The following is a 19,245-nucleotide window of genomic DNA, read 5'->3' as shown; positions in this document are numbered from 1 at the left end:
GAGGAGCCACAGGACGCCACAGATGAAACCATGCTACATGCCTTCATTCACACTAAGTTATACAGCGCGTCAGCCACATAAGCGATACCTGCCTCCAGACGAGCTGCTTGTAAGGAATCGCTGTTTCCGGAAGACGCTGCATCCGGGGCCTTCTGAACCCAACACAGACAGGCCCTCTGCATCAATCTGGCACAAACCGCCACACGCAGACTCAACGTGGAGACCTCAAACATCCGCTTCAGCTGAATCTCTAGCTTGCTGTCCTGCACATCCTTCAAAGTTGCAGCCCCAGCCACAGGGATCGTTGTGTTCTTGGTGACCGCCGAAACATCTGCATCCACCTTCAGGACCTTCAGGAGATCTAGGGTCTCCTCCATCAAGGGGTAAAGTTTAGCCATTGCTCTGCCCACCTTCAGACTCGCATCCGGGGAATCCCACTTCCGGGTAACATACTTCCGGATCTTCATTGGCAAAGGAAACGCGATTGTTGGTCCCCGAAGACCATCAAGGACCAGATGCACCCCTTTACTATCAGACTCCTCCTGAGAGACCTTCACACCCAATTCCTTCAGGACCTGGGGAATTAAGGGCCATAACTCCTCCCGCTTGAATAGACGCACTACGTGCGGGACGTTCCCCTCTAGAACCGGAAATTCGTCCAGATTGGGGTCATCCCTGGGCCCATCCACCGAATCGGGGTTCGGAACCACCCCCGGCTCCGCTGTATCTAGATCCGTCCCACAGGGATCAGAAGGATCCCCCTGTGGCTCATCCAAATCGTCCCCCTTCCCGGAGGACAACGCATTCGCTCGCTGGAGACCCAGGTGCTGCAGGATATTCCCAGCTCTCTGCGAAATCATTTTTGGCTTTGTAGCAGTGGGATCCAGCAGTCTCTCAGTGGGCCATTTGGCCCTGGCAGCTCTCCTGGCCAAAAAAGGCCTTGTGTAGCAGAAGCATTAATTGTGGGGAAAAATCCTCCGGATCCTCCTTTCCCAAGATAGGGGGACTATCACAGAAATCCCCCTCTCCACTAAGGGCACCCATCCCCATAGGAGAAAGGGGGGGGGGGGAATCGCGAGCTCTCCCTGCACTCTCACATGGGTCCACTTCAGCGGGAGCAGTCACCGGCCCTGCCGATCAGAAAGCTCGAGTGCTAGGCTGTGCAGAAGTCCCTTTGTGTCCTGATCTGAACGCCAGGCAGAGCGAGCATCCAGTTGGCCCACCGCTGTACACGCAGCGCACAAGACACCGGATCTGCTGCCCGGCAAGAGCGGTCAATACAGTTCCCCTCACTGGAGTGTGGGGCAGACGGCCCCGCAGCCTCCTTCCCGGGTCTGTGCCTGCACCCCACGCCACCCTGAGCCACAGCCCCGGACTGCCGAAGGGGAAATAACTTGCTCCTTCCCTGCACACTGGTCCACAGCCCCCGCTACCCAGACCCACCAGAGAGGAAGACCCCAATTGCCTTCCTATCGCTCTGACTGCCTTTGGACTTGAGCTTCTTTTTTTTTTTTTTAACACAAAAAAACTTTATTTCCTGCCCAAGAACTTCCCTGCAGGAACAGTGGTGTCTGGGAGAGCAGCCTCGGAGGGCCGAGGGAACAAGATCCCTTGGCTATCGGGCCCTCCGGAATGTTGCGGGCGAAACTCAGTCAGGGGCATTCAACCCCCAGTCTCCCGGCTCCAGTTGAGGGATGGCCCACGAAGGTGCCTAACGCCTCAGGGAGCTCCTCTGTCGTCCACAAAACTACAGCGAAGTTAAACAATCCCTTTGTTCTTTTTTTTTTTTTTTAACTGCCAACTAGACTGCAGGTTTGCACCTCTACCATCTGCTGGAGTCAGAGAAATACTGAGAGGCTGCAGGTGGCATTCTCAGTTAAGTAGCAGTGCCTCAAAGTTTTGTTTCTCTGACTCCATTTGCTGGTGGGGATGCATAACCCACTGGTCTGGACTGATCTGGGTATGTGCAGGAAAGGATAACAAGAGTTCATCTTTACTTCACTTTTTTTTTTTTTTTTTAAAGCAGAAACCACCAGTGCTGCCACTAAGAGATCAAGACTAGATATGGACCTTCAGGAGTGAAATGAAGGTGATTATGATCAGAATATGGCCTAAGCAGATTACAAAGAACAGTAGGAAAATAACGGGAAAAAAAACTATAATCAATGCTAGATGCTACTCAAGTATATAAAGCAAAAAAAACCAAACCCATTTAGGTGAAACCTTCCCTTTAAGCATCAAAGATCTGAACACTAAAAGCAGGCCCACTTATTAGAACAAGGGAAACTGTACGTTATCATTCTATGAAAGTAATGCTAGACATCACAAAATAAAGATTTCAGCATTCATTAAACTACTGGAAGTAAATGGCTTTCTTGTTAATAAGATGTACAGTAATCTCCTCAATTTTAATTACCAGTAGTAGAAATCCCTGGAAACCTGGTAGCCAAATTCATAAACACTGCAAATTAAGTTAGTGTGGTCAGCAATGGTCACAGTGATTTTCTATCACATTGGCTTTGTAGCATGGTAACATGTAGCCACCTACTGAGAAGAAATATTTGCTACATTGGTTTCTATGGTTGCCCCCAGGTTTCAAAGTGAAAAAAAAATGAAGTGTGGCATTCTTTCCTTCCATGTACACTGTAATCCTATTGATTATATAAGCATAATCCCCTTGTACCTTATTTCGACACAAAAAGGCCAGCAATGTGCACCACTGTTCCTGTTTCCCACCGCCACCAACCACGGGGGCTCGTTCATAGCCCAGGACATTGACAAAGCGTGCAGCTTGCCGTGGAGTGTCTAGGAGCCGACCTGCCCGAAGAGGTCTGACATAGGAACACACTGGTCGATTTATGCAGTTCTCATCCTGAAAATAAAATGATCATTGTCACGTGAGTATCTTATCTTCTGCTTGCATATCACACCAAATATAATCCTAATTTCAATCACAGATCGTCAAGCACAGTAAAAGCGACAGAATGAGAAGTTTCATAGCTGTGAGCATCACTGAAGCACAAGACAGCCAATCACTGTCCACACTATGACTATTAACAGTCAGTGGGATCTGCATCACAAATTGCTTTGGTGTGAAATAGATCCTGTTCTCTAAACCACAAGGTACTGCAGCAGTATTTCGCCTATACACAGGAGAAAATGGAAAGTATAGAAGATCATTCAAGATGGTGCTTTGATAAAAGATGAGCAATTCTTTTACTACCCTGCAGTGAAAAGCAGAAAACTCCGTTGAGATTTTCAATTACAGTGCAATTCTATTATAACAAATGTCTAATTTTCATTCTAAAGCCTCAGTTCCTTCTTGTGAATTTCCACAGCACAAAACTTTTATCTCAACTCAAAGTTCTGTTCTAGTAACCTGTTGTTGCGGAGCGCACCCTCAGGCCCTGTTAGGAGCGCGGAGGCGCAGTCCATCTCTAGGGAGGATGTGAGCTCTTGGATCATGGCATGGCTCAGGGAGGAGCCCCAAGACACACCGCGAGAGGTGAGCAGATACGAGCACGGGTGGAGCAAGAGCAAGGCTGGACTGAAAACAAGGCGAGGATTAACCGGAACAGGAAAAAGGCATGCTCAGCCCTCCACTGGACCTAGACGCACCAATGAGACCCAGCAACACAATGCTGTTCTCAAGAGTAGCCCTTCGGCCACTCGATAGCCCTTCCAGACCTGTCACTGTGGAACAACGAGTGTGTGAGGCCAGATGGAGGCTGACGGCAGGAACATGAAGATTCAGATGAAGACTCAGGATACTCAGAGGAATCAGACATAGACGTGGATACTCAGAAGATTCAGACGAAGACTTGGACACTCAGGAGACTTGAAGGACTCAGATAAGGACTCAGGTTACTCAGAAGACTCAGACAAGGATTCAGGTTGCTCAGATGTTTCAGATAAGGATTCAGGAGTCAGGCGAAAGTACTGGGTGAGAACTGCATCGCAGCGCACCCTACATAGCCACCCATGGCTGGTCGCGGACCACACTGAACGTGAAGCAGACTCCAGGCGAAGAAGTGGAACTTGAGACTGGAACATGACGAAGATTCAGAAGAGGCCTGCACCGGGGTGCGCCCTACACAGCTGCCTGTGGCTGGTCGCGGACCACGCTGGAGTGGAGCAAGTTCTGGCAGAGTCTTAGGCATGGACGGATGCAGGCACAAGGAAATCCGAAGACCGGGACAGGATTCTCAGAAGTAAAGCATTAGAGACAGAAGTCTTCCGGAGGCTTGCGCTGCAGACAAGAAGGAGGCCTTGTACCATGAGGCGCCCTACACAGCCCTACACGCCAGGAGAGGTGGACAGACAAGGGACCTGGGACCTGGACAAAGAGCTGAAGATGAGACGGACGAAGTCAAGACAGGAACATCAGACATCAGGAACATGGCACATCAGGACACGGGACATCTGGACACAGAACATCTGGAACATGAGACAGGCGACGAGGGAGCTCTGATGAGGGACAAGACCAGAAACATCAAGGAGACGAAGTTCAGGAACATGAAAAACACGGAACGAAGATCCATCAAGGCACAGGAAGACCACGGAAGACCTGGATCCACAGAAGACCACAGATGCTGTGAAGACTGGATCCAAAGGCCCTGAGGAAGAGCAGCAAGGCCCTTTTATAGGGCTGATCCAGGAACAGGTTGATATCATCGACGAGGGCTTTTCCAGCTCTGGCTCTTTAAATGTACAGGAGAGGCGCGCACCTGCGCCTAAGAGGAGCTGGAAGAAACAGACACGTCGGTGGCATCCCTGCCGCGTGGGAAGCTCAAGGAGAAGCAGCTCCCTGCCACGAAACGGGAGAAGAGGAAGGCACCGGCAGAGACGGCTTCCATGCCGCTCAAGGACCCCAGCAGCGGCTCAACCTGCCGCGAAGAGCAGAAGACAGCTGTGGCCTCTGGGCCGCGGAGGATGGCATCTGAGGCGGCCTGCTGCGAAGAAGGTAAGAGACTGTCTGCGGGACCACCGCGGGCAGGCTCACAACACCTGTATTGTCCAGCAATTTTCAGTTTAAGAACAAAACTATCTTGTGAGAGAAAATAATTTTGGGCGGGGGAGGTGTTTAGATTATAGCTGTGGTCTTGCTAGATTTCATGTCTATGTAAATGTTTTGTGATTTTATTCTTTATAAGTTTCCACGATTTTTCCCGGCACTGAAATCATCAGTCGATAGTTTCCCAGATCACCCCTGGAGCCCTTTTTAAATATCGTGGTTACATTGGCCACCTTCCCATCTTCAGGTACAATGGATGATTTTAATGATAGGTTAAAATTAATTGTAATAGGTTTGAAATTTCATTTTTCAGTTCTTTCAGAAACCTGGGGTTTATATCATCTGGTCCAGGTGATTTACTACTTTCCAGTTTGTCAGTCTGGCCTACTACATCTTCAGGTTTACCGTGATTTGGTTCAGTTCATCTGAATTGTCACCCTTAAAAACAGTCTCCGAAATGGGTATGGTTATGAAGGCGATAGATTACCACCAGCAAAAGGGGAGCAAGGAGCTGTTTCCATGCCTTTGCCAATTCACATCGCGGAGCTAGGTATTCCCAGAGACAGAAGCGCTGAATGTGTTTATTAAGCCCATCCACTGGTAAGTTCAGTAGGATGGGGTGCGGGTCCAAAACCACGCTCTCACCCACTGTACAATTTGTTTCCAAAAAGAAACGTCCACTGGGCAGTGCCACCAGATGTGATAATAGGTTCCCATCTGACCACAATTTCTCCAGCATTTATCTGATAAAGAAGGAAAAATACTATGGAGTTTTACTGGGGTCAAGTGCCACCAGTATAGCACCTTGTAGCATTGTTCTTACAGACTGGCGGAAATAGAGTATTTTGCCTTGTGGCTGAACAACCCAGTCTTCATCACTTAACGGTTCTCCTATGTCCACTCTCTGATGTGGTGATAATTCTCACTAGAGTGTTTATTAAGGATATCATATATTTTGGAAATTAAGCCCCACATCTTCTCAGATTGTTCACAAAAATTTTCAAATAAGGATTTAGTTAGGTGAATAGTTCTGGCTCTTAATAAGGAATTTTAAAAATGCTGAATCTGAGCACACACTAAGAAATTCCCGGAGTCTATACCATATCTTTCCGTTAAATCTCCAAGACTTAAGAGGATGACCAAAGCATATAATGCCCTGAGCAGCCCAAGATGAGAACATCTGTGACAACATGCCGGCAGGAAATGTAGAATTATGGAACAAATGTGAAAGGTAAAAGTAAGTGGTGCTACCAACAAGACAGGATTTCCATTGAAACTAGGTTCGCAGAGTGTTCTGGAGGGAAACAGGGAAGTATGAGAGAGACCGCCATGTGGATTTAGCCTGCCATGGTAATGCTTGAAGAGGCATTATACCCAGTAAGGCTTGCTCCAACAGAACCCATTGTTTCAATTCAACCTTTCTATGTAACTCCACCAGGGCCCGAAGTTGGGCAGCCGCAAATTACCACAACAGCAGTCAAAAAAGCAAACAGAATGTTAGGAATTATTAGGAAGGGAATGGTTAATAAAATGGAAAATGTCATAATGCCTCTGTATCGCTCCATGGTGAGACCACACCTTGAATACTGTGTACAATTCTGGTCGCCGCATCTCAAAAAAGATATAGCTGCGATGGAGAAGGTACAGAGAAGGACTACCAAAATGATAAAGGGGATGGAACAGCTCCCCTATGAGCAAAGGCTGAAGGGGTTAGGGCTATTCAGCTTGGAGAAGAGACGGCTGAGGGGGGATATGATAGAGGTCTTTAAAATCATGAGAGGTCTTGAACGAGTAGATGTGAATCGGTTATTTACACTTTCGAATAATGGAAGGACTAGGGGGCATTCCATGAAGTTAGCAAGAAGCACATTTAAGACTAATCAGAGAAAATTCTTTTTCACTCAATGCACAATAAAGCTCTGGAAATTGTGCCAGAGGATGTGGTTAGTGCAGTTAGTGTAGCTGGGTTCAAAAAAGGCTTGGATAAGTTCTTGGAGGAGAAGTCCATTAACGGCTATTAATCAAGTTTACTTAGGGAATAGCCACTGATATTAATTGCATCAGTAGCATGGGATATTCTTAGTGTTTGAGTAATTGCCAGGTTCTTGTGGCCTGGTTTGGCCTCTGTTGGAAACAGGATACTGGACTTGATGGACCCTTGGTCTGACCCAGCATGGCAATTTCTTATGTTCTTATGACTCACTCTATCTCTGATCTTCTTCCTCCCTCCACCACTAAGGTTTCTATCTATCCCATGCATCACCTTTGCTAGAAGTCTGTTCCACTGATATCTGGCCTTTGGATTTCTGTATCTCAAATGCATAAGTTTGTATTTTTGCATTAAAGTATAGCTGCCATACCTTTGACCATTTTTCAAATCATCTTTCATATTAGATACCTCTTCTGTCATGTCTATTTTGTTGAAAATTTTCATATCAGCAACAAGCAGGGGAATTTTGTCACTCTTAAACTCATTGAGGAGGACTGAGCACAGCAGCGATTCCTTTAGCATCCCACTGGCCACTTTCCCTTCACCAAAGTGGACTCAAATGCCCACTATGCTCTGAGTCCTGTTGCTCATCCAAATTTTCACCTGTTTTTCATTTTTTTCTAACTCCCAGAATGGCTAGTTTACTCCAGTGTTCTATGTAGAGTTCTGTCAAATGTTTTACTCAGATCTAGATAGGACATATCTGCTAAAGCTCCCTGAGCTACTGCTCTGGTCACTTCAACAAAATCAATCAAGTCTATCTGGCAACATTTTACCCTTGTGAAAAACAGTAGTTCCAAGGGAGAAATTCAAAGCCTAGGTCACCCACAGGTATGCTAAAATAAAGTTCTATTCCTTTTCACAGGAGAATTTGGGGCATCACTGAAACAACTGTGACCACTGACCCTATCGATAGAGCTCCCCATGTCATGGAAATGGCAGAAGTGTCTGGTACTGTATCACAATGCTTCTATTTTAGTGTGAGCTCAAGAAAAGTATAGATGATAAAACGAGGCAAAAGATGAAAGGATTTTTTCAAGTAACAGGCACAATCAACAAACCTGTGCAAAGATCTTTACCAGCCTGGTATTGTGTGAAGGTCGGATCTGCAGGTATTCTCTCCACCATTGCTTAGCATATACCAGAAACAATCGCTCCTTCTCTGCTGTTCTCTGGCGTTCTAAAGAAAACTAGCAATTAAAATGTTGTTTACTTCACTTTAAATTCCTGATGCAAGTCACAGCATTTTCTGTTCTAAGGTGGTCCCCATTTTACGGCAGTGACTTTACAAGAAGTATTAGAAGGAGATGAGAGCAATAGAGGACCCACTCCGAGTTCCAATATCATTTAACAGGAATCACCTATAGCACCAATAAGACTAATGTGCTGTCCTCTTTACCATGTAGATGTGAATCCTGCAGCAAGCAGAAGACTACTTACAAATTTCTATACCAAGATCTGCATTTCTGAAACTTGTGCCACAGTTTGAATCTCATAGATTCCACATCGCAAAGAATTCGAGTTTGTCATTTTTTTAAGATGACTTCAAGGAGAAAAGCCAGGCCACGTGTTTTATTTCAGTGATGTGCAGCTGACTGCTGGGCTCCTTGTGTGCTCTGTACCTTATTCCACCCACAGCTTGGACACAGGCACTAGGGATTTGGTGCAAACTGGAACACACTTGCAATACAAATTACACTGTAGACATCCCTCTATTTCTATCAAATTATTTTTGCTACTTAAAATTAAAAAAAAAATAGTCAGTGGGAAGACTGCATGAAAGTATTTACACCATGCAGTCACAACCATTTTTCAATTTACAGCTTTATTTTCTAAAATTATTGATAAGGTAGTATAAAATGAATTTAAGAATCACTTACTTGTGTCCTAACAACTTCTTGGGAGAGAGTCTGATTGACCCGTGGATATAGCTCTAGTTTAATGTTCAGGATTCCAACAGACACTTTGCATTCTGAACCTGGGAACCAGAATATGGTGCATTATTAGTCTGCAATGAATTTATTTTATTTTATTTATATATTTAGAGCTTTTTTTATACCGGCATTCATGATACAATCATATCATGCCGGTTTACAGGTAACAGGGGGTGCAATAACCTTGTACATTTAACAAGTGCATAGGAAACAAAAAAGTTACAATAAAACAGGGTTGCTGGAACTGGGGGAGGAAGGAGACAAGAGTAGAAGTATCTTTACAGAAGTAATTATTTACATTGTGCAGAAAGGTCTCTTAATGGATATTAGTGACTCAGTTAGACTTGGGAAAGGCTTGTTTAAATAACCAAGTCTTAAGCCTTTTTCTGAATGTTAATAAGCATGGTTCCAGTCTGAGATCAGGTGGTAAGGTATTCCAAAGAGAGGGTCCCGTTGTAGAAAAGGCCCGCTCTCTGAGTGCTAGATAGTGTGTGGATTTGGTTGGGGGAACTAGTAGGGAACCTCTGTAGGCTTCTCTGATGGGTCTAGATGACATGTGTAGTCTGAGGGGGATTTGGAGGTTAAGAGGGGCTTGGGTATGAATGGATTTATGGATGATGGTGAAGGACTTGTGTAGAATTCTAAAATGTATTGGTAGCCAGTGTAAATTTTTGAGAATGGGAGAGATGTGGTCTCTTCTTCTGGAATTTGTCAGGATTCTGGCTGCCGCTGAATGACAGAGCTTGGCCTTTCTCTTCCTTTGTGTTGCATCCCCCACAGAATGCAGCAGTTCAGCATATTTCAGCTTCCTCATGGGTGTGCAGTAGTGCTTTATATCATATGATAATGAGAAATTACTACTTACCTGATAATTTCCTTTTCTTTAGGACAGACAAATGAATTTAGAACCAATGAGTTATGCACCTCTACCAGCAGATCGAGATGGAGCAAAGTTGACATCACAGTATATATACTCCTGCAGTGACATCAGCCTGGCAGTATTCTCTTCAAACGCCAACTGTGGACAGAAGCAAAAATTTGATTACTAACAGATAATCATTTCAATACTTAGCCAACAGGAAACACTGAGTTCAGACAAAGAATGTATCAGCACTAGTCTAGAGACTGGACTAATAATTACCAGTAACCCCTGGAATACGTAGCTATGTAGGAGGACCATAGCACAATCATTCAGCAGCCAAGGGCGGGAAGCTGAATTCATCTGTCTGTCCTATAGAAAAGGAAATTAGCAGGTAAGAAGTAATTTGTCATTTCTTAGCGTCCAGACAGGTGAATTCAGAACCGGTGGGATGTACCCAAACTCCTCCCGAATAGGGCCGGAGGCTGCCAACGGTTCTGTCAAAATCGCATTTGCAAAGGCTGCGAGCTCCCAGGACTGCACATCCAGACAATAATATTTAGAAAAGGTGTGTAAGGAGGACTATGTTGCAGCTAGCAAATATCAACGGGAGGCAACAATCTAATTTCCACCCATGACACTGCCTGAGCCCTAGCGGAATGCACCCTAACCTGACTAGGTAACGGCTTTCTAGCATCCACATATGTGGCCATGATTACCTCCTTAATCCAGCGAGCTAGTGTAGCCTGTGAAGCCAGCTCGCCCTGTTTTCCTCCACCATGGAGGACAAACAGGCGATCCATCTTCCGGAAAGTTTTAGAAACCTCCAGATACCTCACGATATGTCTCTTGACATCCAAGGATCGCAATAGGCAATATTCCTTCGCATCTCTTTCCCTATCCAGAGATGGCAGGGAAATGGACTGATTCAAGTGAAAATCTGAGACCACTTTTAGCAAAAAGGAAGGATCAGTACGCAGCTGAATCACCTCTGGAGTCACTCGGAGGAACGGGTCCCGGCAAAACAAGGCCTGCAGCTCGGATATTCTACGTGCCGAACAAATCGCTACAAGAAACACTGTTTCCAAGGTCATTAACCTCAAGGAGAGGTTATGCATAGGTTGAAACGCAGGGCCCGCTAAGAAATCCAAAACCAGATTAAGACCGGTAACCGCAAGGGAGGACGAAAATGTTTCACTCCTTTCAAAAAACAAACCACATCTGGATGAGCCAATAAGGATCCACAATTCACCTAATCCCTGAAACAGGCAAGAGTTGCCAACTGCACCTTTAAGGAATTAAAGGCCAACTCTTTATTCAATTCATCCTGCAAAAATTCCAAAATGAGCGGGAACTTAACCAAACGAAGAACACTTCGATCTTCACACCAAGCCTCAAACACACACCAAACCTGCACATAAGCTAAGGAAGTGGAGAACTTTTTCACTTGCAGCAAGGTGACCATCACTTGAGTAGGATATCCATGCTTCAGCAAGCAATCCCTCTCAAGGGCAATACCATAAGACAAAATTGAGTCGGATCTTTGTAAAGAACAGGCCCCTGCCACAACAGATTCCTGAGTGCCAGAAGCCAGAGTCTACCAGGAGCCTTCGCAGATCCACATACCATTGTCTCCTGGGTCAATCTGGTGCCACCAGAAGCATCATCCCTCTGTGACCCTCGACCTTCCGAACCATTCTGCCCAACATGGGCCATGGGGGAATGGCATACAGCAACTTGTCCTCCAGTCATTCCTGCATGAAAGCATCAATGCCCAATGACTTTGGATCTCTCCTGCGACTGAAGAATCCTGGAACCTTCGCATTGCAAGAAGTCACCAGCAGGTCTAGAAACAGAAGGCCCCAGCAACCCACTAGCAGCTGAAATGCCTCATCTGACAACACCCATTCTCCTGGGTCCAGACTCTACCTGATGAGAAAGTCTGCTCTTACATTGTCTTTTCCTGCAATGTGCGAGGCTGAGATCTCCTGAAGATGCACTTCCGCCCATCCCATAACTTGGTCTATCTCCTGCGATACTTGCTAGCTCTTGGTTCCTCATTGCCGATTGATTCAGTTTGGCTCTGCTCATTATTACGAATATATAAGCCAACAAGACAACTTCGATCAATGGACTAATGTATCCTGGAAGTACCATCCATAAAAACAGCAAGTTTAGCATTAACACGCAAACGAGCATTCTCTGTTGCAGGACCCATCCTCTGGAACTCTATTCCTGAAGAACTTTGATTGACAGCCAATAAGAAAGAGTTCAAAAAATCCCTAAAAATGTATCTCTTTACCTTGGCTTACTTTAAAATTCAACTGATTTTGTATCACTCCTGTTCCTCCAACAGTCCCTCATTAGTCAATGTTGGAAACGTAGTATATGTTATGTTTTATTTTATTGTTATTTTAATTATGTATGTTAATTGTAAACTGTCTAGACGGTCAGAATTCTGACCAATTCACGGTATATAAAAACTTTTAAATAAATAAATAAGCAAATAAATAAATGTAGGCCACTGTCGTTGCACTGTCTAACATTCTCTGGACCGTTCGACCCTGCAACCTGTCACCAAACTGCAAGCATGCCAACCAGACTGCCCGAGTTTCTAGCCAATTGATGTTCCAGAGAGACTCTTCTGTACTCCAGCACCCTTGCACTGTCAGTTCCTGACAGTGAGCTCCCCAACCCTGGAAGCTCGCATCTGTCATGAGTACTAGGGAGATTTTAGGGAAACCCCCTTTCTTAGGTAATCCGCTTGTAACCACCACTGTAGTTGAGAGCAGACCTCCATCAGCAAGTGGAGCTGAATTGAATAGCCCTGAGACTGAAGGCTCCAACGAGACAGCAGGGAGCGCTGAAGAGGACACATATGCGCCCTCGCCCATGGCACCATTTCCAGGGTCGCCGCCATCAATCCGAGCACCTGTATGTAGGACCACACTGTCGGGCGTATTGTGTTCATCAACAGACGCACCTGTGCTGACAACTTCTGAATATGACCGTTCAGTAGGAAAACTCTGCCCTGCTTCGTGTCAAACCAAACACCAAGATACTCTAACAACTGAGAAGGCTGAAGACTACTCTTGGTTAGGTTCATCACTCATCCGATGGATCATCTTGCGGGTCACCAGGCAGCTCTCTTTCATAGAATGGCCCGAATCAACCAGTCATCCAAGTACAGGTGTACCAGGATTCCATCCTTTCTCAACTTTGCTGCTGCCATCACCATAACCTTGAAAAGATTTCTGGGCACAGTGGCCAGACCAAAAGGTATGCTCAGAATTGATAATGACGACCCAAGATCATGAATCGCAGAAATCGTTGGTGCTCTAGCCGGATGGGAATATACAGGTACGGCTCAGACAGATCCAAGGAGGTCAGAAACTTCCCCGACTGCACGGCCATTATCACTGAGCGCAAAGTTTCCATGCAAAAATGAGTCACCCGCAAATGACAGTTGACCCTTTTGAGATCCAAGATGGAACAAAAGGAGCCCTCCTTCTTGGGCACAACAAAATTAATGGAATATCGGCCCATATTTTCTTGAGATGAGAGCATTGGAATAACAGCCCTCAGACTGAGGAGACTTGACAATGTACACTCTTCTGTAGGGAGTGGCAAGGAGACACCATAAACACGACCCGAGGAACACTGAAACTCCAGCACATATCCATCTCGTATCACCTCCAAGACTCACTGGTCTGACATGATTTCGACCCACCTCTGATAAAAGAGAGAGAGGTGACTCCCTATTTCTTTTTCCTAGCATTGGGTCAGTATACCTTCATTGGAAGGGTCGGGAAGTTCCACTACCCGAGCCTGTGCCTCACTTGGGCTGTCTGGGACAAAAGGACTGAGACCTACTGAAAGGCTGAGTTCTCTAAAAGGTTGCTCCTCTGTGAGGTCGAAAATGCTTGGATCCACTAGCATGACCTCTCATGCTAAAAGAGTGCTGGGTCTACTTCTTATCTTCCAGCAATCGAGGAATCGGAGACTTGTCCCACTTTTTGGCCATTTTTTCCAACTTGCTCCCAAACAAGAGCGAGCCTTCAAAGAGCTTCGTAAGTTAGCCTTGGAGGTTGCATTGGCCAACCAATTACTCATCCATAACTGATGCCTGGCTGCTATTATCAAAGTGACCCCTCTGGCTGAGATGTGGACCAAATTGCAGCCCTCATCTGTCAAAAAAGGCAGCTCCTGGCTCCATAACTGCCCTGGAATTCAGTCTAGATTCATCAACCTTCTGAGAGAGAAGTAAACAGGAGTGAGCCACCAGGGAACAACAAGAAGATGTCTGCAAGGTCATCGCCACCGCTTCAAATGCTTGCTTAAGGATGGCCTCAATCCTTCTATCGTGCGCATCCTTCAAAGCCTCTCCTCCCTCCACAGAGATAGTCGTCCGCTTAGAGATGGCACACACAAGTGCATCCAGTTTCGGAAAATTTAACTGCTCTCTCTCACCACTGGATCCAGGGCTTTCCAAGTCTCAACCTCCTTTAAAATTAGCCTCCGGGTCACCCCACTTAAGATCAACTAATTCTTGAATGTCCTCCATAACTTGGAAAAAACAAGAGGCTTTATGCAAAAAACCAAAATGGGATTCTTCTTTGCCTCAGACATGGAATCAGCCCCAGGTACCCCCAGCATCTTTAATGTCTGGGAAATCAGAGCCGGTAACTCATCTCTATGAAAGAACCGTAACATAGTCCTAAACAGTTTCAGTCCTGGAGGAATTTCCCCATCCTCCAGAGAGTAAGGATCAGCTTCATCATCCGTGCCATTTGGATTCCTATCAGGAAGACCGGCTGCCGATCTAGAAGTACTTCGGTGCTTAACCACAGCGTCCTGCGTGCAGGAGGTCACCACCTGAGACTGTGACCTGGCAAGATTGGTTGGGGCCAAGGAATGTTCCTGAAGAAAGGATTGCAATCCTTGAAAAAATTCCACCCAAGAAAAGGCAGAAAGATCCATGCCAAAACCAGGAGGCACCTGTCCTATGTCCCCTGAGCTATCTTCCCCTGCTGACGAACCAATTAAGGGAATTCCAACGACAGGCGTCCCTTCTGACACGTCTTTACCCAGGTCCTAATCAGACTGGGAAGAACCGGGATTAGTAAAATTAGACAAAGGCAATTCACCCTGAGCCTCTAAGCAGCGCTGCACAAGTTAGAGGGAACGCCAGACTGAAATGCCCAAATATGACAGGCAGTACAAAGGGAAAGGTGCTTAGGTTTCTTAGCTACAGGCACCATCAGTCTGTTAGTACGCTTAACAGGCAACTGAAAAAGTGTGCGTCCAGCTGAATTCGTGCTGTAAAAATATGCATCCAAAATTTAGGCATCCCAAAATTTAAGCGCACAACCCTGTGTGTGATGAGAGCCCAAAATGAGAGCACCCTAGCCCAGATCGTGCGGACAGGCAAGCTCGCGCTGAAATCAGACACTGCTACCAACTGGTTGCCTAAGCAGGCATCCAACTAAGCGTACCAAAAATGGGTGCAGAATTTGGATGCACAGCCAGACGCACTTGCACAAACCGACAGTCCTGAAGAGGGCAGCCTAACGCGCAGGAATAATGCACGAAAACGGCCACCGCAACCTACCACGTGGTGCACAGAGAAAAGCCTAGGATCAGGGTCTAGTCCAAAAGGGCTGCTCAACCGGCCAGGTTGTCCACATCCCTTAGACTCTCTCAGGGGCGGGAACAAACAGTGGATCGGCGCGCCGAGCACGGAAACCGGAGCAACAAGGAGGCCCTACAAAAAACCCCGCCTTCTCGTTTTTGGTTTGTTTTTTTTAAACTTTACCTGAGCTCAGCCCATCCCAGCTGAGTACAGAATCAGTCTCTGGCTGCAAGGGGAGAGGGCATATACCATCACTGCCACACTTGGCTTCCTGCACCTGGTGCTTCTCAGCTGTTCAACAGTTAAGTACATGCCAGCTGAAAAACCAGCTACTGGACCAAAGCACTCATCTGTGGGACAACAGAAATCACTTCAACTGGGGGAGGGACCATTTGATATCATCGCAGGAGAGCGGGGCAAATTAAATTTCCTTCTTTTTCTTCTTCTAAAACTTAAAGCAATTCCCAGTAGGGAGATGCATGTTCACCATCTGCTGGACACAGAGAATACCAGCAGGATGATGTCACTGCAGGAGTATATATATACTCTGATGTCAGTTTTGCTCCATCTCATCTGCTGGAGGAGGTGCATAACCCACTGTTTCTGAATTCATCTGTCTGGATGCTAGGAAACTTTTTTGCCTTTTTGTTACCTATACTGTCTCTCTCCTGTACGACTCTGCTGAGAGCTGGTAAGTAAATTCTTCCCTGAAACTCAACCTACCAGCCCTTCCATTAAGCCTGTAAATGTGCCAAAAGAGCAGAAATCATTCTTGGGTTATTTGGAACCCATCACCTCAACGACATACCTACATCCTACTGACCCTGGAAAGCAGGCAAACTGGAAATGTGTGGTGCTATAGGACTGGCCCAGCAATAATGGTTTAATAAAAATGGAGCTCCTTTTTAATGCTGGGCCTTCCTTCCAAATGCTGAGCAGCTGGCTGTCTTTTAACTCCCAACTAATCATAAAGAGTTGTTGGGAAAGATTGAAAAATTACTACTTACCTGATAATTTCCTTTTCTCTAGTGAACATAGGCTAAAGAAGTGGAGAACTTCTGAGCTCGAAGCAAGGTGAAAATCACAGCAGTATAGTATCATGCTTCAGCAACCAAGTCCTTTCAAGGGCCATACTGTAGGACAAAATCAAATTGGATCTTCCTGAAGAATAGGTCCCTATCATAACAGCTATCATTAGACCGGTAACTGAAGAGGAGAGTCCAATAAGAGTCTCTGCAGATCTGCATACCACGGCCTTCTGGGCCAGTCGGGAACCAACAAAAGTACCATCTCCGTATGCCTCTTGATCCTCTGAATCAACCTGCCCAATAAGGGCCATGGGGGAAAGGCATACAGATGTTTTCCCTTCAGCTACTCCTGTACTAAAGCATCGATGCCCAGAGACTTTGGATCTCGCCTGCGACTGAAGAAACGAAGAACCTTCGCATTGTGTGATGTCGCTAGCAAGTCTAGATAAGGTAGGCCCCAGCGTTCGACTATGAGCTGGAACGCTTCGTCCTACAATTCCTATTCTCCTGGATCCAGACTCTGTCTTCTGAGAAAATAGACTTTCACATTATCTTTTCCCGCAATGTGGGAGGCAGAGATCTCCTGGAGATGTACCTCCGCCCATACCAAGAGCTGGTCTATTTCCTGCGACACTTGTTGACTCTTGGTGTCTCCCTGGCGATTTATGTAAGCCACTGTTGTCTCATTGTCTGACATTACTTGGACCGCTTGACCCTGCAAGCAGTCGATGAACGCAAGTATGCCAACCAAATGGCAAGTGCTTCCAGACGATTGATGCTCCTCTGCACTTCAGCATCACTGCACCATCAACTCCTGACAGTGAACCCCTCAACCCTTGAGGCGTGCATCCAATGTGAGCACTAGCCAGTCTGGAGCTTGCAAGGAAACGCCTTTTCTTAGATGATCCGCTTACAACCACCATTTCAGTTGGATGCCCAATTTCCATCGATAACTGAAGCCATATCGAGTAGTCCTGAGACTGTGGATTCCATCATGCAAGCAGTGTGCACTGAAGAGGATGCATATGCGCCCTTGCCCACGGAACCACCACTAGGGTGGCTGCCATCAAATTGAGTACCTGAAGATAAGACCATACTGTCGGGCAAACTGCTTCTATCAATAGTCTCTCTTGAGCCATTAGCTTCTGAATGCAGACCTCTGGCAGAAAAACCCTGCCTTGCTTCATGTTGAAACAAACACCAAGATACTCCAGCGTCTGAGATGGCTGTAAATTGCTTATGATCAAGTTCACCACCCACCCTAAGTCCTGCAGCAAGGAGACCACCTTCCACGAGGCTTGAATACTCTCTTCCAAGCTTTTGGCCAGAATTAGCCAATCTTCTAGGTACGGGCAGACCAAAATGTCATCCTTTCTCAACGCCGCTGCCATCACCACCATGATCTTGGAAAAGTTCTGGGCAAGGTGGCCAAACCAAAAGGCAGCGCTTGAAACTGTTAGGGTTTTGAGGTTTTTGGGTGGATTCTTAGGTACTGTGGCAGATGACCACGCCCACGGAGAGGAGCCCTGTGGGGAGCCACAGTACTGGGCTAGACTCAGGACGCACAAACACTGAATTGTCTTTTATTAACCAGTTGATGTAAGCCACCAGAGGTGGCAGTAGTGAGCAGGTTCTGAAGTAGCAGTCCAGGGACCCTCAGCAGAGGGACCCTTCTCACCAAGTTGGTATAGGGAGCTTCCGGTGTAGGTTTCCCAGCACGGCAAAGCTGTAGATGAGATAGACTGAGAATAGATTACTCACTAGATGGTAGCTGAGATGTAGAAGGTTTCCACCAGGCAGAAGTAGATGGTTCCAGGCACCGAGGCAGGGAGAGCAGACCCTCGAGGAGCAAGTACCTGATCTCAGTAAGGCACCTGAAAGAAGAAGAAGGGCCCCCGAGGAGTGGTTACCCAGGTTACCCAGGTTCTTGTGGCCTGGTTTTGGCCTCTGATGGAAACAGGATGCTGGGCTTGATGGACCCTTGGTCTGACCCAGCATGGCAATTTCTTATGTTCTTATCCCGAAGGGCAGAGAGAAATCTTCCAGCGGCTGCACAGAACGGGCAGAGTAGCGTAGACCGGAGGAGTCAAATCCAAAATCCAGTCCTTGCTAACTCGGTTAGCTAGCAAATGCGGGCAAGCTAAATACCTGGATGTTGTGACATCACTCGAGGGGACGCCCCCAAGGTTCGCGCCATAGTCAGAATAAAGATGTGGGTAGGACACCCGTGCGCGCACCCTAGTAGGCCCTTGGGAGGAACATGGCTGATTCTCTCCTGGCAGCTAAGTCCATGCTGGAAATCCAGTTACTGGACAGAGGGAGGGATCACCAAATAACATCTCAGGGAGGGAGGGAACACAAGGTAACACCTCAAGAGATGCAGTGCGTGATCAATCCTTCTCTTTCTCCTTAAAACAAGCAATCCCCAGTAAGAGATGTGCATCGTTTTTTGTGTTCATGTCGTTCTTCGTTTTTCGGCCGCCATGGAAAATGTCGTTTTTTTTTGGTTTGGGTCTTTTTTTTTGCAAAAAATCGATTTTTAGTTAGTGCGCGCTAACTCCCCGTTAGCGCGCGCTAACTCCCCGTTAGCGCGCACTAACAAAAACCGTTAGATTTTGTTATTTTTTGTTACTTTTTGTTAGTTTTTGTCAGTGCGCGCTAACGGGAGTCAGTGCGCGCTAACGTTAGCGCGCACTGACTCCCGTTAGTGCGCACTAATCGGAAAAACGAATGTTTGCGAAAAAATGGGAAAATCCTGATTTTTTCGGGCTCCCTGAAACATGCCGAA

The 19,245-nt window shown here is 46.4% G+C and overlaps 1 protein-coding gene across 2 annotated transcripts in view; it reads right to left on the bottom strand.

Moving 5' to 3' along the window:
* Positions 1 to 19,245, bottom strand: part of CEP76 (centrosomal protein 76) — a 135,730-nt gene that overhangs the window by 45,926 nt on the left and 70,559 nt on the right. For both annotated transcript variants that reach the window (XM_029590954.1, XM_029590955.1), the window contains 3 exons: positions 8,885 to 8,982; positions 8,066 to 8,194; positions 2,684 to 2,872 (listed from right to left, as the gene is read on the bottom strand). In XM_029590954.1, the coding sequence (XP_029446814.1) occupies positions 2,684 to 2,872; positions 8,066 to 8,194; positions 8,885 to 8,982 (416 nt within the window). The remainder of the gene's footprint in view (positions 1 to 2,683; positions 2,873 to 8,065; positions 8,195 to 8,884; positions 8,983 to 19,245) is intronic.

The sequence above is a fragment of the Rhinatrema bivittatum genome, chromosome 2 (genome assembly GCF_901001135.1).
Source record: "Rhinatrema bivittatum chromosome 2, aRhiBiv1.1, whole genome shotgun sequence".
Lineage (NCBI taxonomy): Eukaryota > Metazoa > Chordata > Amphibia > Gymnophiona > Rhinatrematidae > Rhinatrema > Rhinatrema bivittatum.
This window is presented reverse-complemented; position numbering and strand designations above follow the sequence as displayed.